At 56.0% G+C, this 25,441-nt stretch overlaps 1 protein-coding gene across 1 annotated transcript; it reads right to left on the reverse strand.

Annotated features, from left to right (window-relative positions):
• Positions 1–3,250: 3,250 nt before the first annotated feature.
• Positions 3,251–21,153, reverse strand: LAD1 (ladinin 1). Its single transcript, XM_047705440.1, has 10 exons — positions 20,838–21,153; positions 10,451–10,588; positions 8,103–8,937; positions 7,500–7,604; positions 6,666–6,709; positions 5,216–5,288; positions 4,972–5,109; positions 4,549–4,635; positions 4,205–4,279; positions 3,251–3,880 (listed from the first exon to the last, which is right to left on the reverse strand). Exons 1-10 carry the CDS (start codon positions 20,873–20,875, stop codon positions 3,875–3,877), a joined length of 1,539 nt encoding a protein of 512 aa, XP_047561396.1. The 5' UTR covers positions 20,876–21,153; the 3' UTR covers positions 3,251–3,874.
• Between the last annotated feature and the right edge of the window lie 4,288 nt (positions 21,154–25,441).

Consider the following 25,441-nt stretch of genomic DNA (forward strand, 5'->3'; position numbering starts at 1 on the left):
CTGCAAAGTGGGTCTTCTCCCCTGCCCCCTAAAGCTGTGCGACAAGCCCTCCTCCCTGGGAAGGGACTAAAACTGCTCTGGGGGGTCAGATACAAGGTAGAACTTCTAGTCTGGTATGATGGTTCTCCTCGGGCAGGAAGCTGGGTTGTTTGAGGGGACCACGAGGACCGCCAAAGTTCATCCCCCTAGAGCTTGAAGATGCAGGAATACGGGACCACGATCTGCTAAACCTACTAGAATGCAAGATCCATAGGCCAGGACCCAGGGGGGTTGTGGTTGGCTTGCATGTCTGTGTCCACAGCCCCTAGCACAGTGCCCAGGACATCCTGGGGGTCGATACAGGATGGAAATGGTAGGGGAAAGCAAGTCCGAGCTGACTCTCCCCGTCAATGCCTCTGAGTCTTCAAGGTCCCTCCCCTACCTCTGGAGAAGCAACACTCCTCCTCTGGGCCAGGCCCCCTCTTCCCATGTGCCCCTGAGCTCCAAACCCCACCGGCCCTTTCAGATCTTGCCCATCAGGGATGCACACGCTTGTCTGTTTCTCTGTGGGTGAAGGAAGCCAGTCTCCCCCTCTCCTAGCCTCCTCCCCTCCGCCTGACCATAGGCCTCCCAGTTCTGGACTCTCTTCTCGGTCCTGCTGCCTCGGGAGCTATTCCGTTACCCCCGCCGCCACCGTTCTCTAGAGAATGTGGGATTTCCGCTTGCGGCTCCCCGGCTCCGCTATCATGCTCTTGCCCCATCGACTCCGCTGACACTGTCCCCTCCGTGGTCCCCAAGGGCCTCGGAGCCCAATGGCCTGATTCCCCACCTCCAGGCTTATTCCCACCACGTGGCCCTCCAGGCCGCCAGCAGCTCTACGACAGGGTGAGCAGAGGCCGTGTGCCTGCTGGTCAGCATCCTGGGGGAGTGGGACTGCAGGCCAGCAGAGAGGAGCCAGAGGAGGGCAGGTGGAGGGTGCAGATTGACAAAGGAACAGGGAACCACCAGGCTGCCCCGGAAAAAAAGGAAGAAAAGCATGATGGTCCCGCTCTCCTCTCTAGCCCACCAGGACCCCAGCCTCGCTTTGTGTCCTGCCTGGAATCTCCTGGAATTCAGGACTTGCTTATCTTGGACCTTCCTGTCACTTGAGCCACTATCAGTGGGTTACTGTTCCTCGTAAACCCAACCATCTTTCCAAGAGGACGTGATTTGTTTGCACAGATGCCTAGGAGAGGTACCTGGGCACCTGAATCACCAAAGGTCCCTCGGAAAAAAATCCAGTAGGTTCTTGGCACTCGTGGACCATGTGAGGCTTTTACTAAGTGTTCTAAAGCAGGGATTTAATTCAGGGAAGCTGGGGGCAGGCAGACAGGGAGAAAGTCAGGTCACTTTCCAGCAGCCACACCTTGACACGGCAGAGCTGCTCCCAGGCTGTCGTGGGTGCCCGGTCCTTGCAAACAGATACAGAGCTCCCTCCTCAAGCTAACGGTAGAAGGGAAGAGGAAACAAAGAGATGGTGCTTACCTGGAGTTATACTGGAAGCAGCATAAGCTGAACACTGCTTGCAGCTTCAAGGACCCACAGGAGAGCATGTCCTGTGTGGGGCCCCAAGGACACTAGGGCAGGAGAGCAGACCAGGCAGAGCCGTGGGTATATGGGCAGGGGGACCTGCTGTGTCTCCAGAAGACGCTCAGTGTCACCCCCCCCCCAAGAGTCCTCCACTGCTCACTTAGCCACCCTGAAATCAGCGTGCTGCACTCTTGTCCTCACACCTGTCACCCACTGAAATCATCTTGGGCACATAGTTGTCTCCTTGTTGGGTGTCTGTCCCCCTGCCAGGAATGAGGTCAAGTACTCTTTGATGTTGGGCGGTGGGGGAAGGCATGAATGCAAAGGACAGGGAGTCATGGGGTTCTGTCTCCCAACACTCTGCCCTGGCGCCTGTCCTTGATGGTCACCCCGGGGACACTGTGTGGGCATGAAGTGTTTCAACACCCGGAGGAAGCAGCCGCCAGGACCTCTCAGACACGAGGCCCAAGCCAGCCCCCCTCAGTCCCCCACCAGGCCTCCATTCTGGAGGAGAGTTTCTGGGAGCCTCTCCCAAGAAAGGTCTATGTGAGGACAGTTCTACCAGCAGAACAAATTCACCTGCCAGGTAACTTGCCAAAGTTTAGAACATGCACATCCCAAAATCCCAGGTCCTTGTTTGAACCCTGAGCTCCCAGCAGGTCCTTTGAGTTTCTGGGTAATGCTCATCACACCCCTTCCCTCTGCCCCTGGTTTTGTCCTCAAATTCTGGAGGTAGAGCTCTTGCAAGAGCTCCAGCCTTTGGGGGAATTAGTGGGGTACAGGGCAGGGCCTCCAAGTCTCAGTGCAGGCACAGGACCAGCCACAAGAGACCCACCAGCTGTAGACGGGCCAGCCTGGGGTTCCCGGGAGGTCTGTAGGGATGGGGCCCTGAGGGTCTTCTGTCCCCTGGACCAAAGGACCCAAGACTGGAGCCCTCACTCACACATAGGCTGGAACAAGGCTGGTAATCCCTGGCTGGCTATGTCGGCACCCACAAGCTTGGGGAACTAAGGCCTGCTGACACCCTGAAGGGTGATGTTCTGAGAAACCCTGGGGTTTTCTAGGTATGGCCTGGGGATAGGGGACAAAGAGGAAGAGGGCAGGGTTCTGCACTTCTTCCCTGCTCCCCGGCTGGTTCCCCGAGCAATTAGGTAGAATTCTAATCAAGTTCAAGTGGGGAAAAAATGTAGATATATAGAGAAGTATGTGTGTAGTATGGAGTACATATGTGTAGATATCTGTATAGTAGAGACTACATAAATATCTGTAATATATATACATAGTGTATATATACATATGTGTACACACACATACATACATACATTTTTTTAAATTACAGCATTAAGGGGGTTGACAGGGCACCACACTGACTGAGCTTGGTCTGTCCTAAATTCTCAGAAAGTTCAGCATTTCCCAAGCTCACAGGGGCCACGACATAGGGGGAGGGGAGGACGGGCTGTTGGGAGACCCTGCTGGGGAAGCGTGGCGGCAAGCGTGGCACTGTACGTGGCAGTTCTGCCCCCCACCAGCCCCCCACCAAGTCACTATGCTGGATAGGGTGTCAGCCCACCTCAGTGTGAGGACAAGAGGGGGCTGCAGGGAGAATGATAAGTGACCCCCCACACACACACAATCCAGTCACAACAGTCTCCCTCACATCCTGTAGACGAACCCACTGGAAAGTAAATCCTCCAGGTAGGAATCCATTTTTAAGGTCTTATTGGTCACACCTGAGAGTGAAGGAGTTTATCAGCTCTTTCCTGAGAACAGCTTTTCCAGAGAGGGGGTGAAGGGGTGCACAAAATGGCACCGAGTTCCTGGCCGGAGGAGCAGGCCAAGGAAGTGAGAGGCAGACAAAGCGGGGAGACGGGGCACACGGAAGACACAGGGCAGCTCCTGGACAGTCTCAGCAAGCTGGAGGCAGGCCCCAGGGACTGAGGTGCTCAGCTCCAGGCCTCAGTGAGGGAGAGACATCATAGGCATGTGGAGGCACCTGCTAGAAGCAGATCGCAGAGTTCCCGGGAGACAGCACCGCCCTGCCCCTGCAAGGGAGCAGGGCCTGGAGGCCACCTCCGGACAGGACATGGAGGCCACAGGGTGCTGACACTGGGTCCCAGGACCCGCTGTGCCTGCCATGGGACGAGAAGGGGGCAGGGCACACCCACCCCCAGAAGCTAGACTGGGAAGGAGTTGGCTTGAGTCTCCCCAACACTTCTGGCTCCAGGTCCAGAGGCAGAGAGGGAGCAGAGGTGCTGCTGGCAGCAGGGCCTGGCCCGAGGGAGGGCCCCCGAGATGCAGACTTGCGAGTGTGTCCTGGCCCGGCTCATCACACCTGTGGGGCAGAAGTCTGTCAGAAAAGGCGAGGAGGCTCCTAGGGCTGGGGGGAAAGGGGGCCTCTGGACAGGAAGGCATCCCCTGGCCCAAGGCCCACACCCACACTGGTCAGAAGTCCCAAACCTGCTTGTTGAAGGGGGCTAGGGCTTTGCGGAGCTGCGGGAAAGAGAAGCCAGCTCAGGGGTTCAACCAGTAATCTTGAGGTTGGGTCAAACCAGCCTGACAGCAGAACTTCGGACATTCTGGGTACCAGGACTATGCAGTTGGAGGGGTGGCAGTGGGGGCAGGGTCTCCCCAGGGCCAGGCCCTCTCTGCCCCTCACCTCGACATCCAGGGAGGAGTCTCCTTTCTTTCCCCACTGGGTCCTCTTGGTGGCCACCGACTCTTTCCGAGGATCCTGGTTGGGGACATCATGGGGGGAGAGGGTGGAATAAGGCTGACTACAGAGGGGGTTAGGATCCGTGGGCCCCTCCCCTTCCTGAGTGGGAAGACCCCAGACCCACCCCTCCTCTCTCCTGCCTCCTGGTGACAGGCTTAGCCCTCCCCACTCCACATGGTCTCCCTTCTTGGAACGTCTCCATTTCCCTCAGGGCTGCCCCTTCTCTGACCCAGGTAATTCTAACACAAAAGGCCCACAGCCCAAGATCTCAAGGAGGGACAATGTACCTGCGGGTCCTGATCTCCAGACTCCTGGGTCCTGCTGATCCACAGGTTGAGCCTGGATGTCACAACCCCTGAGAGCCTCAAGTTTTCCTGAAAAGAAAGGCCTGCACCTCAGGGCCTGCGGCCACCAGCAACAGCAGGGCGTTTTCCGACGCCCTGGCCCAAGGACACCGTTCTGCCTCGCTCCCATATCCACTCAGCGGGGCCACATATACCCGGGAAGGCCCCCACCCGCCGCCACCGCAGGGACTGCTTGTGCGCCGCTAAGGAGACGGGTTCCTGAATGACAACTCGAGTCAAGAGCGGGTTCTGCCAAAACACCCATGAAAACATGGAGCTTTCTAGTATGGCCAGGGTCTGGTTCTGCATCCGGAGGCCTCAAGCCTAATCAGCCTAAAGACACCTGGCTGGGCCCCAGCCCCTCACCTTCCGGCTGGAGGCTGGTTCTGCTCGGCTCTGGCCTACCAGCTCCTTCTCAAAGAGGTGGCGCTTGCTGGCTACGCCCACGGGAGCCACAAAGAACTCAGTGCGGGACGAGCCGGGACACTTGACTGATTCCGATCTCTGGAAACAGAGAATACAGACGGCTGACCCTTGAAGGTGAGGCACCCAGACCCCCACCCAACAGGCCGGTCAGGTCCCGAGGTCCCTCCGCAAGAGCCCTGCCCACCTGGATCGCTGTGTGGTATCGATCCAGCTTCTCCCCTAACTTGACTGTGCCAGCCGGGAGCCTCATGCTGGCGCTGCGGGACGGGAGGGCAGGACAGATCAGACCAGTGACACTTCTTTCTTCAGCCCGCCCGGAGCCTGAGCAGCGCCCACCCACCCTCTGGACAAAGGGAAGACGGCCTCCCTCGCTGAATGACACTCCAGTGACTTGGCTGAGGCGGAAATCTACTAGAAAAGTCCAAGGACTTTCCTCACCTCCCTAGAAACAGCCCACTCATCGGGACGCCCCCAGGATCAGGAGTATCGGCCATTCCTCCCCCGTCCTGTCACATCCACCTCACACACGTCTCCTGGATCTCCCTCCCCACCTCCCCCACCACTGCGACTACCTTCCCCCACTCCCTCCGCCTGCCACCCCAAGTTCTCCCCCTCCTGCCACCAGACCATCCCACCCACCTCAAACAAAGCCCACCCTGTCCTTCCAGCTCCAACCTCTTGGGCCACAGGGCAGGGACCAAACTCCCTGGCACAGCATACATGGCTCTCGTGGTCTGGTCCCTGCCTCCCCTTCTGACACCAGCTTTTCCCCACCCCCACCCCGCTCTAACCCCTTTCTCCATGGGCATCTCTGCCAAGCGACCAGATACCTCAGGCTTTTCCCCTCTGGGCCTTTATTTGTGCCAGGCCCTCTGTTTTGAGTCCCACTCGGAAGTCAACTGCTCTGGGACGTGTCCTCTGCCTCCCGCAGGCTGGGCTGCTGCAGCCACTCTGGAAACACATTCCTGTCCCTACACCACCCTGGGGGGCTCCTGCATGTTTACTGGTCCGAAGTGAGCTGCCGTGTCTCATTTGTCTGTGGACCCCCTTGCTGCCACCGCCACCCCAGGCCTCGCCCGGGACAGCCGGCCTCCGCAAATGTGTACGGGCAGAAGGACATAGCACAAGTGCGGGTAATTCCTAATACATAAGGACAACTGCCTCTCAGACCCTGTTTCCGTTTCTTTTCTTCCAAACACAGTCCTTAAGCGACTTGCATCAAAATTATGGGGCACAGGGATGCTCAGGGAACATGTGGATTCCCAGCTACCCCCTCCCCCAACATCAGGCCCGCTAAAGCAGGGGCTTCCCCTTCCCTGCACTCTTCATAGTCCCCCTCCTCCGAGGCTCTCCTCCCACTCGCCACCCCAACTTCCTCTACCTTCAGAGCCCCACCCAAGCCTACCTCCTCCAAGAAGCTCTCCCTGATCCCTTCCCTCCCCGTCCCATCCCCTTGGGCCTCCGCCCCTTGTGTCAGTCTAAGCTCCCTGCAGGATCTGGAGCCCTGGCCGCGGACGGCACCTTCCCCTCAGATACCCCGTGGCCCCTGCCTGGGAAGAAAAGCGGCAGACGCTCAGCACACACAGGCTGAATGTGACCAGATCAGACAAAGCAAGAGCCACCAGGCCCCTGACCTGCGGGTTAAGGTTGTTTCTGAGTTGTCTTTCCTGGGGCTCATCTGAAAGAAAAAGGAAAGGCTCTGATGAGTGAGAATCCCAAGGAGGCCAGGGCCCTCCAGAAGGGATGGGCTCAGCTCTCTAAATACTTCCTCCTCCTCCTCCAACTGTCAACTAAACCTCCATTAAAGGCCTTCCTCTTGTCTGGGAGACACCTGCCCCCACCCACCAGACTGGGTCAGAAGTCCTTCCTGTGCCCCACCCCACCACCACCTCAACCATCTGTTTTCCCACCTGCCTCCCCACTGCCCATGAGCCCTGCCAGGCGGGGACCAGCCCTGATCAACACCAGGCCTCCAGCTTCCTCCCCAGGGCCTGGCACACATTGGGGCACCTGGTGAACCAAAGAACCGAGAGTAAATACCAGGAGGTGAGATCAGAGTCTCCAGTTTGTACAACTTGTAGTACGGGAGCACAGGCAGAGCAGGGAGCTCTAGGAGAGCCGGACTGTTCTCAGCCCCTACCCTACGCCAGCCTCCTGGGTGAGATCAGGAGCTGATGAAGGTGGGCTTGGGGGCCCCTGCCACTGAACCCACCTGGTGCCTCTTACTGCAGCTCTGGCCTTGCCCACTAGGTGGGGCTGCTCAGTCTCATCCACACCTGTCCTCTGGGTCATGAACCTGCTCTCCTTCAGTTAATCCAAGTCATCGGCTCTTGGCCATCCATGAGAATCCAAAACCCCCTCTATCCAAAGGATCCACTCGGTATCTAACCTAAGGCCTGGATAATAAATACTGATTTCCCTGGCTTGCCCTCCAGTGGACTGGAAACAAAGGCGCCCTGGGCTCTCACCCGAAAGGAGATGGTCCTGGGGCTGGAGCGTTTGAGGCAGCTGCTGTAGGTGGCCTGGGTGGGTGAGAGTGTGTCCAGCTCTTCCTCATTGCTGGGGATTTTCACCTGGATGGAGCGGGGGGGAGTGTCACACAGGAGGTCTGGGTAGCCCAAAGCCCAAGCCGCCATGGGAACCCTGTGCGGCCTGGCCCAGCCCAGGAGCTACAGGAGGAAGCTGCCTCCCGCCCCTCCGCCTCTGCTGTGGGGCTGGTGAATACAGTTCCGTGGAGCCAGGCCACCAGACAGAGCTTTCCAGCAGAACTTCTGGAAGGACCTGAGGCTTCCCGAAAGGCTGCGGGGGTCCTAAAATCCAGGCCCTTGATGAGGACGGGGTGCAGGGTGGCAGGTGGTCCCTGTCACACAGCTGATGCCCTTTTCAGCTGCCAGCCACCTGCCCTGTGTTAGTGTCTACTCTGACAGGGTCCAGAAGCAGGCAGGGAGAAAGGAAATGGCCCAAGCCGGCCTCATGGTGAGAGGACAGGAAACAGCAAGGGAGCCAGAGACCACCTGGGGCAGGACGAGAGGGGCACGTGCAGGGCTGGGAGGGGCAGGGGCACTGCCAACCTGCAACGTGATGGGCGGGAAGCGGGAAGTCACAGCCGGAGGGTCCGGTGCCCCCTGATCCCTCAGCTTGGCCGAGGATGGGGGGGTCTTCTCGGGGAGGGCCTTTCCACTCTGCCCGGTGGTGGAGGTGTGCTGGCTTCCCCCAGAGGCCGGCTGCTCCCCTGCCTGAGGCTGCCGTGGGGCGGCCGCCCTCTCTGGGGCCAGCTTTGTCTCGGTGGCCAGGGTCTTCTCTGACACCAGAGACTTCTCGAAGAGCGATGCTTTCTCAGAAACTGTTCTCCTTTCTGAGTCTGACGTCTTCCCGGGGGCTGGCGGCTTCTCCAACACACTTGTTTTTTCTAGAATTGACTTATTCTCTGAGACGGCTCTTTTCTCTGACACAGATGTTTTCTCAGGGCCCACGGCCTTCCCTGAGATGGAGGTTTCCTCTGAGACCAGTGTCTTTCCAAGTACTAATGTCTTCCCTGGAGCGGGGTGCTTCTCTGAGACCGCAGGCTTCTCTGAGGCCTCCTTCTTCCCACCTTCGGACTCTTGGGCTGCCGAGCTCTCTTCCTCCCTGGCCCAGGGGCCACGCCGCTCCCGGCTCAGTCTCCGCGGAGGCGGCGGCTCCACCTCCTTCTTGGGCATGAGAGGCTGCTGCTTGGCCTGCCCTGGGCCAGAGCCATCCCTTCCCTCCTCTGTCTCCGGCGGGCTGGGGGCCCGCGCAGCCTCCACCGCCTGCCGCCTCTGCCTCCGCTCCTGCCGGGTCCTGAGGAGGGCCTGGATGTCCTCATCCTCATCTTTGGAGGCCGAGGTTCGTGGCTTGGGTGCCTCTGCTTCCTCCACACTCGGCAGTCTAGGCCAGAAGATGGGAGATGCGGTGGGAGGTTAAGAATCAGAGGATATCACAGGTGGGAGAGACCCTGGGATGACCTGACCCAATGGAGAAGCTTCCAGGGCTGCCAGAGAGCGGGCAAGCAAAGAGAGCCCTGGCCTCCCCTACCCCCCAACTATTCCTTAAGCAAGGATGACTTTCACCTGCTTTACATATGGGGTTTCCGGGAAGTCATCTGAACAAAGCACACCATGCTTTCAAAAACAGTTGATAGGGGCACCTGGGTGGCTCAGTGGGTTTTTAAAGCCTCTGCCTTCGGCTCAAGTCATGATCCCAGGGTCCTGGGATCGAGCCCCGCATCGGGCTCTCTGCTTAGCAGGGAGCCTGCTTCCTCCTCTCTCTCTCTGCCTGCTTCTCTGCCTAATTGTGATCTCTGTCTGTCAAATAAATAAATAAAATCTTAAAAAAAAAAAGTTGATAAACCTCTATAAGGTCCAACTATTCTGTATTCAGACTCAATCAACAAACACGGAACAACTTCTTTATAGGTGTAAGGCCCCATGCTGGGTCTTGGAGCTCAAAGGGAATACAAACAGTCTTCGCCCCTTAGGGCTCAGATCAAGACCAGAGACTGGTCAAAGGTCACCCAGATAATGAGCTGTGGAACTGGGGAGTAGAACCCGGAGCTTCCGGCAAGCCATCCTGCACTCCTGGTAGTCATGTGACGGCCATGGCTCAGGCACAGCCCGGGGCGCGACCCAGATGTCCCTTCCCTCGGGGACCCAAGGAAACAAAAGCAACATGAGGAGACCGTCCAATAGGTATCCAGCCCTTGGCCTCCAGCCAATGGAGATCCTTTTCCTCCCTCACCTTCTTGCCCTTCCTGTGGTCTGGGGCAAAGTCAATTCACTGGGCCTCAGCTTCCCAATGTGCAAGCCAGGCTCGTTGGGCGGAATGAGACTCCTTCCCTGCTCACCACCACCCTGGCACACGGGGAACCTGCTCTCCCCCACAGTCCTACAATTCAGACGGCGAGAGTGGCCCCCATGTCCCTCCCCTCAGGAGCCAATCATGGAGGGTCAGAGGGACAGGGAGGAAGTGTGGGTGGTGGAAAGGGTTAAGCCATAGAGCCTGAGAGAGCCAGAGGAAAAGTTGACCCCGCCACTCCCTGGGTAAGCCATCTCAGCAAGTGGCCTGTGTATCTAACATGTCTTTGTGGTGTTTCTGCAGCTGTAAAGTCGGTTAATGAGGCCTCTGGCTCAGAGACACTGGAAGAATTGATTCTGTCCAGCAAAGCATCAGGGATAGTATGAACCCACAGAAGGGGTTCTGCTTCCAAGGAGGCTGGAGCCTGGTGCACGGAGCACAGTCTGGGGAGTGAGAGGACCTGAGAGCTTATCTTCAGACCCTAGGTCACATTCACCAGGCAGGCCAAACCTGCCATACGTGGTCTGTTGGGGGCAGCTACATCCATTCTGGTCCCCTGGGACAGGGAACCGGCGCCTCGCACCACGCCCCTCCCCAACCCGAGCACCTCCGGGCAGGTGGTGTGTCTCCATTCTGGGCGGGCTTGGGAGCCTCGTCATCCGTGGTAGAGCTCAGGTTCCGGTGTCGCCGCCGGCGCTCGCGCTCCTGCTCCTCCTCATCCTCCAGGGTCCACTGCCTGGCCAGGCTGCAGGGCAGGGAGGGGGGGACAATCAGTGTGGCCCAGGCCAGACTCCTGGACCCCTAGACCCACAGATCCCCATTTCTGAGCCAGACCCCTGTGGCGCTGGGGGAAGACAGCAAACACCCACTCGGCCTGGGCTGTGTGTGGGGGCTATGGGGCACTGGAACCGGCATGTGCTATAAGAGACACAAGCATCCCCAAGACCTGATACAAAGAACAGACTCTAAAATATCTCGTTTATAATCCTGCATATTGATCACACGTTAAAATGATAATGTTTGGGATATACTGGGGAAATGAGATATGTTATTAAAACTGATCACCTGTTTCTTTTTACTTTCTTAGTATGTCGTCTATAGACAAATTGACAATTTTAGATGCACCTGGGTGGCTCGGTCGGTTAAGTGTCTGCCTTCGGCTCAGGTCACGATCCCACGGTCCTGGGACAGGTGCCCCACATCAGGCTCCCTGCTTAGTGGGGACCCTGCTTCTCTTTCTGCCTCTGACGCTCCCCCCATTTGTGCTTTCCTTCTTTCCTTCTTGCAAATAAATAAAATCTTTTTTTTTTTTAATGAACATGAGTCAAATAAATAAATAAATAAAATCTTTTTTTAAAAAATGGACTATTTTAAATGTGGTTCGCATCTGTGATTCACATTACATGTGTATTAAATTTCAGCTAAAGGTACCAAAAGGATTTGGATCGGACCAGGGGTTTTTTTTTTTTTTTTTTAAATATTTTATTTATTTATTTGACAGACAGAGATCACAAGTAGGCAGAGAGGCAGGCAGAGAGAGAGGGGAGGAAGCAGGCTCCCTGTGGAGCAGAGAGCCCGATGCGGGGCTCGATCCCGGAACCCTGGGATAATGACCTGAGCTGAAGGCAGAGGCTTTAACCCACTGAGCCACCCAGGCACCCCATGGACCAGGGTTTCTCATCCCGCGCATCACTAACATCTCAACCAGGTAACTCCGTGTGCGGGGGCTGTGCTGGATTATAGGGGTTGAACAGCACCCTGACCTCTACCCACTCAATGTCTCAGCACGAGCCCCCTCAAGCTGTGACAACCAAAAAATGTCTCCTCATTTTGTCATGTCCCTCGGAGGAGGGAGGTGGGGTGGTAGGCATCAAAACCACTGCTGATGACAACCACTGGGTTAGACCTGACTCTAGAATCCAGAGTGGGAATGCGGGGCCTCCCCCTCTGGGGGTGGCTACGAACATGAGAGGATGGGCATGGTTCTGTCTGAAGGAGATGGATACGCTTGACAAGTTCCTTTTTCTTTTTGGATTCTTAGATAACATCCACCAATGGACAAGCACAGAAAAACCTGAGTTTCCCAGCAGCCCATGGTTTCTCAGCTGTGCAGAGGGGAAGCCCCACAAACAAGACCAGTTACACCTAGAAAAGATTCCAGTATCGGCCTCCCTTCTCAGGAGCTCTCTGAGTCTCTCTCACGTCCTAGAACCAGCTTTCACTTGTCAGGGAGCAGGGGGACTCTGTACACTCTACTTTGGGTTCCTATCCCCCCTCCCCACTGTCACTCTGCATTCACAGGACCAGTCAGGCACTCTCACAACCAGTCACCCACCTGCCCATCTCCTTCCTCACTCGCTACCTATCCACCCAGCCACCTGTCTATCCAAACACCTGTCAACTCAGTCACCCCTCATTTCCCTGTCTAATCATCTTTTTTTTTTTAATTTTTTTAAAGATTTACTTATTTGAGAGAGACTGCAAGCAAGCAAGGAGGGGGAAGGACAAAGGGGGAGTGAAAGGGCCAAGCAGACTCTATACTGAGCAGGAGCCCAACTCAGGGCTCAATCCCAGGACCCTGAGATCGTGACCTGAGCTGAAACCAAGAGTCAGACGTTCAACCGACTGAGCCACCCAGGCGCTCCCCACCAATCACCTTAAGCTACCTGCCCTGCCATCCTCCCACCCACCTCACTGCCAGCCCACCCCACCTTCCATCCACCCATCCTTCCATCCCAACCAAAGACCAAATACATCATTGCTGAGCAATGGCAATGAACCAGCAAGTCAGGAACGGGGGCGGGGCGGGGGGGCTGGTTCACAGAACAAGGCAGAGTCCCTGCCCTAAAGATACCTCTATCTACCAAGAAACAAAAGCATGTCCCCCGGGGCGCCTGCGTGGCTCAGTGGGTTAAGCCGCTGCCTTTGGCTCAGGTCATGATCCCAGGTCCTGGGTTCAAGCCCCGCATCGGGCTTTCTGCTCAGCGGGGAGCCTGCTTCCTCCTCTCTCTCTCTGTCTGCCTCTCTGCCTACTTGTGATTTCTGTCAAATAAATAAAAAAAAATCTTTAAAAAAAAAATAAATAAAAAATAAAAAAAAGCATGTCCCCCAATAAGTCCCTCAACCAAAGCCCAGACATTCCTCTGCAGGAGAGGGAATGGTTACTGTGAACCAAAATCATCCAGAAAGTCTCACAGACGAGACTGACCCTGGGTTGGATCCTGGTGGGTGAACAGGATTTTAATGGAGGTGACAGGGGGCTGGGGAGGACCTGGCAGGCCCAGCGGGAGGGAGGGCCCAGCCAAGCCTGAGGACAGAGGTGAGAGGTTTGTTGGGCAGGAGGACGTGCTTCACACAGCACCCCAGGACAAGGTCTGGGCTGGGAATAGCACAACGGGAGAGACAGCAGAGCAAGCCCTCCCCGGAGCTTTCCTGGGACTCTCCCAGGACTACCTGGAGCCCTACAGAAAGGCAGTGTCTGGAAAAGGCCTCTTCCTCCCAGAGTTGCTGTTTAAGGCCTTCCCTCTGCCACCGTCAGGTGTCAAACCTGCTCTCCCAGCCTGTCCTGTGGCCCAGCCCCAGTCCTCCTGTGCCTCTCCCCCTCCTGCGGGGTATCGCCTGCAACCAAGCCTCAAGTTAAGGAACAGACGTGTTTCTGAAAAAAAAATAATCATGCAAACCCATGGATTCCACAAACAGAAGTGCATATGAAATGCATCTCTGGGGGCGCCTGGGTGGCTCAGTGGGTTAAGCCTCTGCCTTCGGCTCAGGTCATGATCTCAGGGTCCTGGGATCGAGTCCCGCATCGGGCTCTCTGCTCGACAGGGAGCCTGCTTCCCTCTCTCTCTCTCTCTCCACCTGCCTGCCTCTCTGTCTACTTGTGATCTCTCTCTGTCAAATAAATAATAAATAAAATCTTTAAAAAAAAAAAAAAAAAAAAAAAGAAATGCATCTCTGGAGCCTCCAAGGAAAGGTTCTCCAGGCAGCCTCTCATAAGGCAGCCTACTCCACTGCCCTTGTGGACATCCCTGGCTTTCCTCTTCGAAGTTTTCCTTCTGTAAATGTAGAGGATACACCACACAATGGCTCCAATCTGTTTTTCTAAGCCCAACATCACATTTATCCAACCTTCACCGAACAAATATTTTTTTGAGCACCGACTTCGTGCCAGACATAGTCCCAGGGATGGGGGCACAGCAGAAGAGGCCAGCAGGCTCTTCCCCCCACCTCCATCCCCAGGAGCACCGAGTGCAGGGGTCAGGGGGTGTGGTCAGTGAGCCAGGAAATGAGCGCATGAACCAAACAATGTCAGGAAGTGACAGGAGGACAACAGAACCAGGTAAGGGGTAACATGAGAGAAGGTGACGGGGAGGGGAGGCCTCTCTGAGAGCTCTGAGGAGCTGGATCTGGTGGCAGGGTGTCCCGGGAGGAGGGCACAGCACGGGTTAAGCACTGGGTGTGACAGCTGGGTGTTCAGGGCAAGGAGGAGCCGGAGCCCCAGTGAGGCTCACAGAGAACTTAGCGAGGAGAGGCCAGAGGAAAGGGCCTCATGGACCAGGGAAAGGATCTGGGTTTTATCAAGTGTGCCAGAGAGCCACTGGGTAGCTTTACATGGAGGAGTGACATGATAGAATTTGTTACTATTATTATTTAATCTCTCCGGCCACTGATGGAAGAAGAATTGAGGGTGGCAGGGGGAGAGAGGATACAGGGGTCCCTGTTAGGAGGCTCCTGTCATGGCCCAGGTGAGAGCTTTGCTGGCCTGAACTGTGGTGGTGACACAGAGAAGGAAAGAGGGATGGACTGGGGACACATCTTGAAGATAGAGCCAAGGGGACTTGCAGATGGGCTGGATGTGGATGAAGGCAGAGACTAAGAGAAGAAAGAAGGAAAACTCCTAGATTTTTGGCCTGAGCAATTCCTGGTGCTGTTAGTGAAATGGGAAAGATGGTAGGGAGGGAGGCAGTTTGGGGAAATGTCAGCTGCCAGTGGGGGTGGGGGGAGGAAAAGTTCCCTTTCTGGCTGTTCAGGGTGAGAGAGGACATAGGTGCAAAGGAGACCAAGGCCCTGAGCCAGGGAGACCGGAGGAAAGCCAGGGCAGAGTGTGAACCTGGAGGGAGGAACGAGGTCCTGTCCAAGACCACCTGGGCGAGGGGGGTCGGGGAGAGACCAGCACAGAGTAGTGAGCACAGAGGTGCTGGTCCCCAGGAGAGCAGCTAGAGGGCTGGGGCCAGAGCCAGGCTGGACTAGCAAAGGGAGAATGGTGGAAGGAGGAACCGGTGAGGACCAACAGGTCTTTGGAAGAAGAAAAGCAAATGAAACGGGACAGTAGCTACAGTGCAATGTGAACTCAAGGAATGGTTTTTTAATTGAGGTATAATTTATATACAGTAGACACGATGTGTGTCTACTGTATATAAATTACATCAAGTTTTGTTTTCTTTTTAAAGACGGGCAAATGGGGGCGCCTGGGTGGCTCAGTGGGTTAAGCCTCTGCCTTAGGCTCAGGTCATGATCCCAGAGTCCTGGGATCGAGCCCCGCATCAGGCTCTCTGCTCAGGGAGCCTGCTTCCCTTCCTCTCTCTCTGCCTGCCTCTCTGCCTACTTGTGATCTCTATCCATCAAATAAATAAATAAAATCTTAAAAAAATAAAGAAATAAAAAATAAAGACAGGCAGATGAAGGAGAGTGGAGAGGATATGAGACATCTGAAAATGAAGTGTGAAGATGTGGTCCTCCAGGGAGAGAGACCACAGGAGAGGGCATCTCTCATCCCCAGCATCCACTATGGCACCTCGCATGCAAGCGACTGTGGAAGGAACCAGTGTGACTGTCAACTTTCAGACGTGAGGGCTCTCCTCCTCCCGGAATCGCGAAACCTCTCTCTTGACGAGGACAAGCATGAAGGGGGGACAAATCCTGAGCTCCCCCAGAGACAACGTGCCCATCTGTTCCGAGCCAGGCTCTGATGTGTGCCCCCTCCTCAGCTATGCTGGCTCATGAGAGATCATCAGTTTGTGTGGGTGAATGAGGGAGTGAATCAATGACCCATCTTCAAATACACAGAGCTCACAGGGCTCATGTGAAGGCCCATGAGAATCATGTTTAAACTCTGTGGTCAGGGACGCCTGGGTGACTCAGTCGGTTAAGCCTGGGCCTTTGGCTCGGGTCGTGATCCCAGGTTCCCGGGATTGAGTCCAACCTTGGGCTCCTTGCTTCGTGGGGAGTCTGCTTCTCCCTCTGCCTCTGCCACTCCCCCTGCTTGTGCTCTCTCGCTCTCTAATAAATAAATAAAATCTCGGGGCACCTGGGTGGCTCAGTGGGTTAAAGCCTCTGCCTTTGGCTCAGGTCATGATCCCAGGGTCCTGGGATCGAGCCCCGCATCGGGCTCTCTGCTTAGCAGGGAGCCTGCTTCCTCCTCTCTCTGCCGGCCTCTCTGCCTACTTGTGATCTCTGTCTGTCAAATAAATAAATAAAATAAATCTTTTTAAAAATAAATAAATAAAATCTTTAAATTAATTAATTACTTCTGTGGTCAAAGCTAATGGAGCTCTGACCGGAGCCCTTCTCCATCACACCTGGAAATAAACACCAGCTTCTACTGGTTTCCATCTGAAGCCATGTTCTCAGCTCTCCTTCTCTGGACTTACTCTTGCCCCCGATGTCCAGTTCAGGGCCAGCTCTTGCCCTCCAGAGTTGAGGGATCCATCCACTGGGGAAAGGGCCCCCACAAAGCCGGAAGCTCCTCTCTCCTGGCCACACCCAGCTGGGCTGGGCTGGAGCCTCCAGGATTCCTCGGTCCTGAGCAACCCCGTTCCCACACACACTCCTCTCAGCCCTGGGGGGAAGCAGCTTATTTGTTTATCTCCAGGGCGGCCATATATGGAGAGTGATCTGCCAGAGCCTGGTCTCCTCAGAAATGACTCACCCCCCCCCCCCCACTCGCTCCCCAGGCCAGCCCTAGCCCTAAGACGTCTTCAGGGCTGGAACTGCAGGAGGTGGGACCCAGGTGTCCCTGCAGGCCCACCAGCTTTATGCCAGGACCCCACAGTTCACTCCCCAGCTCTTCCAGAATCATGGGGCTGCCTTCAACCCCTAGCAGAACATGAGTCACTCACCTCCACCACCTTGACCACCACCACACCCGGGGGCAGGGGAAGAAAGGTTACTGCCAATAACTCTTGCTTATAAGATGAGGAAATGGACAGAACTGGGAGCAGGAGGCAAGGGTCAGTCCCCAGGAGGGACCTCAGCAGGTGCAGCTGTTGAAACCCCAATAATAAATATATGATAGGGGCACCTGGGTGGCTCAGTGGGTTAAAGCCTCTGCCTTCAGCTCAGGTCATGATCCCACCTGGGATTGAGCCCCGCATCGGGCTCTCTGCTCGGCAGAGAGCCTGCTTCCTTCTCTCTCTCTGCCTGCCTCTCTGTCTACTTGTGATCTCTATCAAACAAATAAATAAAATCTTTAAAATAAATAAATATATGTATGTATGATAAGTAAGGGCGTTAGAACGGTGCTTAACATTCAGTAGCACACAAGTATTTGTTGAATGTGGTAAATAATAATAAATCAATAAAGAAAGGAATCAAGAAGTGACTAACACCTAAGTGCTTACTATAATGCTAGACCCCGTTCTAAGTACTTTATAAATAACATGGACATTAAACCTCACAACGACCCCGTGAGGTAAGGGGGTTGTTACCCCCATTTCACTAATGAGGAAATGGAAGGTCACTGGGGTGAACAACTTTCCCAAGATAGCACAACTAATCAAAAGCAAAAAGTGAGATTCCATCCCAGGTCAGCTTCTCAAAAGCCCAGACCCTTAACCACAATACCAGATGCCAGAAAAGAGGTCCAAGGAGGGCTGCCCCTAAGCCAGAGTGAGGCCCCACCTTCGCCACAGCCCATCAGTGTATGTTCAGAGGAAGGCACAGAGGAGCCTAGGAGGGCCTCTGACCGCGTAGGATTCCCCAGCCCAGGGCAAGCCAGAGCTCACGGTGCAGCCTGGGAGAGCAGAGGTTTGGGGAAGCCTGTGGCCAACACACTGACCAGAACCAGGCCCAGAATGGAACCTGGGTCCCACCACCTGGGAGTCCCAGCTGAGGCCATAGCCCTAGGCAGCCACCCCACCACTCCCTCCTTCCTGACAATCCCTTCCTCCACCACCTGGCCTTCATCCGGGGACAACATCCCTCTCTTCGCCTTCATGTTGGGCCACTATCCTCCCCAGTACTGCACTCACACCGCTGCTATCAGCGGCTAAACAGAGAGAAAAAGAAGTTAGATCTAAGGAAGAACCTCCCTGAGGGAGACCTCAAACCAAGCTCTGAAAAACAGATCAAGGCTCAGCTGCTCTGGTTAAAGTAGGGGAAGGGTGGGAAGGCGGCCCCAGAAACATCAGTGGAACCCTGGGCCTCAAGGAGCAGGACTGGCAACTCTTTGAAGTAAAGAGCAGACGGGAGCTTGACAGGCTGTATGACCTTGACCCAGTCTTCAACCCCTCTGGAAAACAGGTCTCAGGCTGCCCTTCTGCACAAGGAAGGGTCACCATGCAGAGTCACTAAAGTCCCTTTCAGCCCTAATGGGCTAGGGAGAGGTGTCCGGGGAGGACGGAGAGCCAAGCTGGGAGGTGGGAGGGCGGCTCCAGGCCCAGGCCGGGAAATGATTAACCACTGGCGACTCAGTCCCAGGCACTCTCAGACCCACCCCTCACCCCCTGCAGACAGGCCCAGCCCAGCCTCACCCGTCACCGGGCCAGCCCAGCAAGGAAAGGACAAGGCCACTGAGCAAAGGCACCCTGCCAGCCAGCTCACCACCGCCCCCGTTCCAGGGCTGGAGCCTCTGTATGTCTACGATACTACACCAAGGACGGGTGCCAGGCTGGCCCTCCGCTCCCACCTGGACCCTGCCTGGAGCCACACCGGTCACACCCTCATCACAGTCCTCCCCAGCCTGGGAGACTCGGTTGACAGTGACTCACAGCCCTTTCCCTCCTGCCCGCCGAGGCTTGTTGTTCTGCCGGGGAGCAAAGCGGGAGCGGCCCCCTGCTCCAGGTGCCTCCTCAGAAGGACTATTGGGAGCAGCTGTGTCTGCCCACGGGGCTCTGCGAGGGCTGGGGCCGGCAGGGAGGGCAGGCCAGGGGCTCCAGTGGCAGGACTGGTTCCCCAGGGTGTGCCTGGCATTACCCTGGACATCCCGTGGGAACGCAGCCCCACCCCAGCAGCCCCATGTCCATCTGAGCAGTGGACAAGCTAAGACCAGACCCTGCTCCCATTTTTAAAGCTCCCGTGCTCCAGCCGCCCACCCACCACACACACCCTATACGGATCCAGGCACGCTCTCAGACACAAAACCACACACATCCCACCAGCCAGTGAGCTCCTGCCGAAGGAGTGTGTGGTTTGCATTTTTCACCCAATACACTACACCGAGGTCTTCAATAAACATTCACACCAAACATACTCAGACTTCTACAGCCCAAATTCAGCAACATAAGCATCTACCCACACAGACGTCTCCACACCACATGGGCCAGAAACATGCTAGCCCACACGTACACCTGCACGCACCCATGCAAGCACACGTCCGCAGGCACAGATATGCCCACAGCTAGGAGCAAAGACGCTCCCACATCAACCCCCATGCACACTGACCCACGTGCAGAGTCCAAGGTCTGGACCCCCAAACCCCACCCTCAGCACAGACCTTCCCTGGGGTGTGTCCAACCTCTGGGGCAGCCTAGGTTCCTTCTCCCAGGGCACTGAGTTCCTTCCATTCTCGGGGCTTACCTTATCCCCTCTCTAGAGCCCTTGCCCCCCCCCCAACATGGGGGGTTACTAGGCAACTGTGCTTCAGAGCAATGGGAGGTCCTGAGGATCTGAGGAGGTGGACCCCCTAGCCCTGGGAAGGATGAGCCTGAGACACTAGAGAAGCTCTAGAACCCTTCTGGAGGGAGGGGAAGGAGATCCTAGAACACTGGAGAATGCCTGAAAGCCACATTCATGGGGAAGGCCTGGGGAGGGTGCTGGTCTGCCCCTGCAGAGAGAATCCAGCTCGGAGCTACTACGCAGGCCTCAGTTTCTTCAAGGGCAAGATGGGTGCGGATGGCAGGGACCGTGGGGGATAGGACGAAGACGCTGGTGTGAACACTTCCAAGGAGAGGTGCAGGATATCTACAGGAGGAGTCACCAGGGGTCACCGGCCACAGTGAGAGGTGCTGCCTCCAGGACAACCCCCAACATCCCAGTCTTATCCAACCCTGACAGGATGTCCAGCGGACAGGGATAAGATACCCAGTGTCCTGACCCTCTGACAGACCAGCCAACAAAAAACAAAAAAAGACTGAAGCACAGAGGGGGACAGCAACTATCGTGAGGTCACCGAGTCCAGACACCACCCCAAAATGCCACACTCAGAATCTGAGCCTCATGAGTGGGAAAAGGATCTGCTGCCCAGTGGTCTCTATTCACTGATCCCCGTTCTTTTGACCCTCCAAAGAGAGTGCTGTCCCCACCCCTCGGCCCCAAGAGGGGCTGAGGGACACCTCCCCAGAGGCCGGCTCTCCTAGTCCCTACCAGAGAAAGTGGCAGCAAGGGGAGGCTTGGCGGTAACTCTTGAACACCTCCCCAGTCCCCTCAAATGTCCCCGCCACCCTACGGGGGGTCATGTGGGGGGGGGCTCTCCAGGCCGGGGACCAGCCTCCCCCAAACACCCCGTGTGTGGCCTCAGTTCCGGAGGGGAGGAAAGGAAACCGTGGGGGAGCGAGAATGCCCCCTCCCGCCCCGGGCCCTGTCACCTAAGAGTTCCCCAGTTTGGCCCCAATGGCTGCCCCGCGCCCCGCACGCACCCCCGCCCGGCGTCCCGGCTTGAGGAGCCGCAGGAGCAGCAGGACCCAGGCTCGGAGCCCGGCTCCGGGAGCGGAAGGGGGCCGACGCCGCGGCAGCAGAGAGGAGCCGGGTGCGGCTGCCCGGCGGGCCGCGGTGCTCACCTGGACAGCGCGGACCAGTCCTTCCTGCCGCCAGCCATGCCGCCGCCGAGCCCGCGGCCGCCGTGTGCGCGTGCAGGGCCGGGCGGCCGCCGCCTCACCTGCGCGCCCCTCCCCCGCCGCCCGGCCCAGGTAAGGTCACATGGCGGCTTATCTCAGCCCGCCCGGCCCCCCGCGCGCGCACTCGCCGCGCGGAGCGGCCTCCAGGCTGTGGGCGGCCCGCGCCCAGCCGCATTGATCTCCGCCCCGGCCGGCCCCACTGCGAGCCCGCGAGCGCCGGCTAGCTGTCGGGCAGGCCCCCCGGACGGACCGACGGACTCCCGGGTCCGCGCGGGGTCGATCGGCCGCCGGCGGCGAGGGCGGGGGACTTCCTGCTTAGAACCAGTTGGACCAGCTCGGCCCTGGGCCGCCTCCTCTCTCCGGGGGCGGAACGGAGTGCCGGGAGGGGGGCGGCGGGCGGGGACCCAACCCAACGATCGGGGTCGTGCCGAGCTCGCTGCGGGTAAAGCGCCTTAGCCCGGAGTAACCCAAGAGCGGAAGCCGAGCGGGAGAGTGGGAGCAGGTACCGTCATCTGGGGTCCGGGGCGTCGAGCGCCTCCCGGCCTGCAGCCCCATCCCGGCCCGCCGCCCCTAAGAGGCCCCAGGAGAGGAGCCGGGCAGTGCTTTCTCTGTGCCGCAGATAAAACTACAAAACGCGCCCCGTGCAAAGCCAGCCTCTCCCTAGATGAGAGCCTCAGATGAAGGTCAGCTACCACTCGAGTGCCCATAGTTCTGAAAACACAGCGATGTGGAAGGCACTGTCCTGGCTTTGCTGACGCTGGTCTTTGGGCAGGCGCGGCAGGCTGTGTAACTGGGCAGAGGAAGCTCAGCTTTTCCCCTGGAAGGAATGAGCACGGATAACCGGGACTGAATTCTGAAGGCCTCTCAGGCAACACCAGCACCATCTGGCTCCCTTCACGTGTGCAGCTGGGCTGGTGGGGGCCAGGGGCTTTCTACCCAGGAACCAGTCTCAGATGGGCTGAGAGACGGCCAGTCACTGAGTGCAGAGAATCTTATCTCCCCTGATGGACCAGAACTGCGAGGTTAGCAGCAGCAGCTCCAGCTCTGAGAGGGATGAGATGCATCCCCAGGCACCGGGAGGAGGAGAAGGAGGGGAGACAGAACTGCCGGCACCCTGGCCTTGCTCCCCAGCCTGGCCTCCCTTTGGCACTGATGCAGGACTGATGGTCTCCAGGGTGCCCTCCAGCTCCGAGAGCTCACAGGGATGAGCAAGCCCCCTGCTGAGCAGAAGCCTGGAAACACAGACACACAGCCAAGGGATCTCCTTCCCAAAAAGGCCCCCTCCTCCAGGGAACCTTTCTTCTTGGCCTAGGCAGTGAGAAGGGAGGTTTAAGGAATGAGGGCTGGACTGGGAGCCTGAAGACGTGGCTTTGAGTTCGGATTCTGCCATTTAGATGCCATATGACTTGGGACAGATCACTTTTGTTTCCTCATCTATGTAGTGGAAATAATGATATTTTGCTTCCTTCCAGACTGTGGGAATCAAATGAGTCAATCGTTGAGTGTTGACGGCACTGGGGTGAGCAGTGTTAAGGTTGACAAGGGCCCCAGAAAGTTTTTTGTTTCGTTTTGTTTTTTTAAGATTTTATTTATTCATTTGACCGAGAGAGAGAGAGAGAGAGAGAGCACAACACAAGGGAGTAGTAGGCAGAGGGAGAGGGAGCCTGTTGTCTCCCTGAGGACCTAGGGAATACTCTTTCCAAGGTTTGTCGGTAGAGGCACCTCAACTTAGGAAGAAAAATACTCCTACTAAGTCATGTGATGCCTGGTCGTTCTAGGGACACTTCCTGAAGCCAGGGGACAGTCAAATAGCTCTAAGTCCAAAATCCGGCAGCCTCTCTATGGATATAAAAACCCAAAGACATGGAAGGTTGGTATGAGGATGATTCTAGAAGTAAGGAAAATTAAATTAAGTGCATATTAAAGCCCCCAAAGTTCTTTGAGGGCAGGCATTACAGATTTACTAGGCTTTTTCCATGTGCCAGGTACTGTCAATGCAACAGTTTCCTGGGGCTTTGTAGCAAAGTGCCACAAATGAGTGGCTTAAAACAACAAAAATGTATTTTTTTCACAGTTTTGGAGGCTAGAAGTTCAAGTTCAAGCTATGGGCAGAGACACGCTGCCTCCACGGGCTCTAGAGGAGAAGCGAATCGCTCCTTGCTTCTTCCTAGCTTCTGGTGGTTACTGGCAATTCCAAGTTCCCTGGCTTTCAGTTGTCTTAGTCCAATCTCCGCCTCTGCCATCACAAGGACTCCTCCCTGTGTGTCCATGTCTGCGTCCAAATTCCCCTCTTCTGAGAAAAACATCAGTCATTACATGTGGCCCACCGAATACAGTCAGATAGACATACTTCATTTTAACCTGATTACATCTGCAAAGACCCTAGTTGCCGGTAAGGTCAGACTCTTGGGTACCAGGAGTTAGGATTAAACGTATCTTTTTGGGAACCAGAGTTCTACCCACAACAATCAGCCTAGTGGCTTTGACTTCAGGGACACAAAAATGGTAAGGCCTCGGCTCCTGACCTCCAGACCTTCCCACTCTAGCAATGGAGACACACACCCAAGCCTCATTCCAGACAGACTGATAAAAATTGAAATTATGTCACCAGGAGGGATTAACTCTAATGGAGGGATTGGGAAGTCTTAAAAAGGAAGGAACATCGGGGTTGGGCTTTGGAAGTTAAGTGGAATTCAGCCATCATAAATGGCAGCCAAGCACCCGGCTTCTGGACACAGGATCAACCAAGACAGAGGGGCAACAGTGGGAGGTGTTTGTGGAGGGAGAGAAGACTCATGTGCCTGAGGCATGGAGCGCCTTCCGAAGCTGAAGGGAAAGACAGGGGACAGATAGAAAGGACCCTGTGTTTGGCTCAGGTATTACCTTTTCACTGTAGCATATGTGGAACTTGAACAAAAAGGGAGGGTTTAATGGCCTTTGAATGGGAAACGTCATAACCCTGACAGACAGCTCTGGAGGCAGTATGACTAGAGGTCAGACTGGAAGTGGGAGGCCATGCTGTGTGTGGGGGCGGGGAGGGGGCAGTAGTTCTGTATAGTCCACAAAAGAAATGAAGGGGGCTTGAGCAAGGGTAGCCAGGAAAGGGGAGAAGAGAGGTGTTGGCAAGAGCTTTGGAAAGTTGAATCGTCAGGACTGATTCAACGGATTGTGGGCAGCAAAGGAAGACCGAGCCTTGGGACTCCCATCTCCCTAGGCTGAGGAGCTGGGTGAAGGCAGGTGCCCTTCCTTGATGAGACAGGGCAGCAGGAGGAGGAGGTGATTTGGGGAGGACTTTAAAGCACTAGGGATTCTTCAGCCTCAGCATGACTGATGCTTTAGACCTGATCATTCCTTGTTGTGAGGACTGTCCGTGCATGGTGAGATGGTCAGCTGTGTCCCTGACTTCTACTCGTTAGAATTTAAGGTCCATGAAGAAAGCCAGGAGGAGCTGTCCAACAGATAATGGGATATAGGAGTATGGGTGCTCTGAAGAGAGCTTTGCCTGTTTTCCAGAGCACCCAGCGGAGAACTGCAGAGTGGGTAGGAGGAGGGAGGGATTCCCCAGGATAGGCCGGGGAGGGACGTGTTAATGTGCCAGATATCTGTGCCCCTGGGCTGACTCCCTGTGTCTCGTGAGTGTCTTTTTTTTTTTTAAAGATTTTATTTATTTATTTGACAGAGAGAGATCACAAGTAGACAGAGAGGCAGGCAGAGAGAGAGAGAGAGAGGGAAGCAGGCTCCCTGCTGAGCAGAGAGCCCGATGCGGGACTCGATCCGAGGACCCCGAGATCATGACCTGAGCCGAAGGCAGCGGCTTAACCCACTGAGCCACCCAGGCGCCCTCTCGTGAGTGTCTTAAGAGCAAATGCCTTACTCCCCTCAGTATCCCCTCAACTCTACACCTAGTAGAGTAGGTGCTCAATAAAGGTTTGGAGAATCACACTAACTTGCTTTGGGAAGAACAGGAAAACCCAGATCAGCCAAAGACCCTGCTGAGTATAACATTGGGAGCAGGGTCAGGGAGAAGTTGAGATGGGGAAGGGGGTTCTAAGCATCCCTTGGCCTCCTAGATATGGCAAAAACAGGACATGGATCAACAGCAACTACCACCGTTGTTGGAAGGGGTGCACGAGGAACAATCTGGCAAAGGGGAAGATATGGTTCCTGACGGACGTCCTAGCAGTTGCGCTCCTGGGGAAAGAAGCTCTTGACCAGAGCAGAAAAGAGGCTCATGAATATCCCAAGCAGCACTCTTTACGGTGGCAAAATTCTGGAAACCACCTCCATGTCTGTTAATCGGAAAATGGGTGACTAAGCGATGGTATTTTTGTCACGTCACAGCAACAGAGGTGACTTTCACCACCGTCACCTGGAAGGGGAAAAGCAGGAAGCCCGCTTTTATGTCAGGCTTACCCCCAAATGCAAAAGTAGACAAAAGTAGACAATGTCTTGTTTAGGAGTTCGTAAGTACAGAGCAGCGCTAGAAAGAGAACCGAGAGCATAGTAAACGCAGACCTGAGGACTCCTGACCTCTGCGGAGAGGAAGG

This window comes from Lutra lutra, chromosome 15, assembly GCF_902655055.1.
Source record: "Lutra lutra chromosome 15, mLutLut1.2, whole genome shotgun sequence".
Taxonomy (NCBI): Eukaryota; Metazoa; Chordata; class Mammalia; order Carnivora; family Mustelidae; genus Lutra; species Lutra lutra.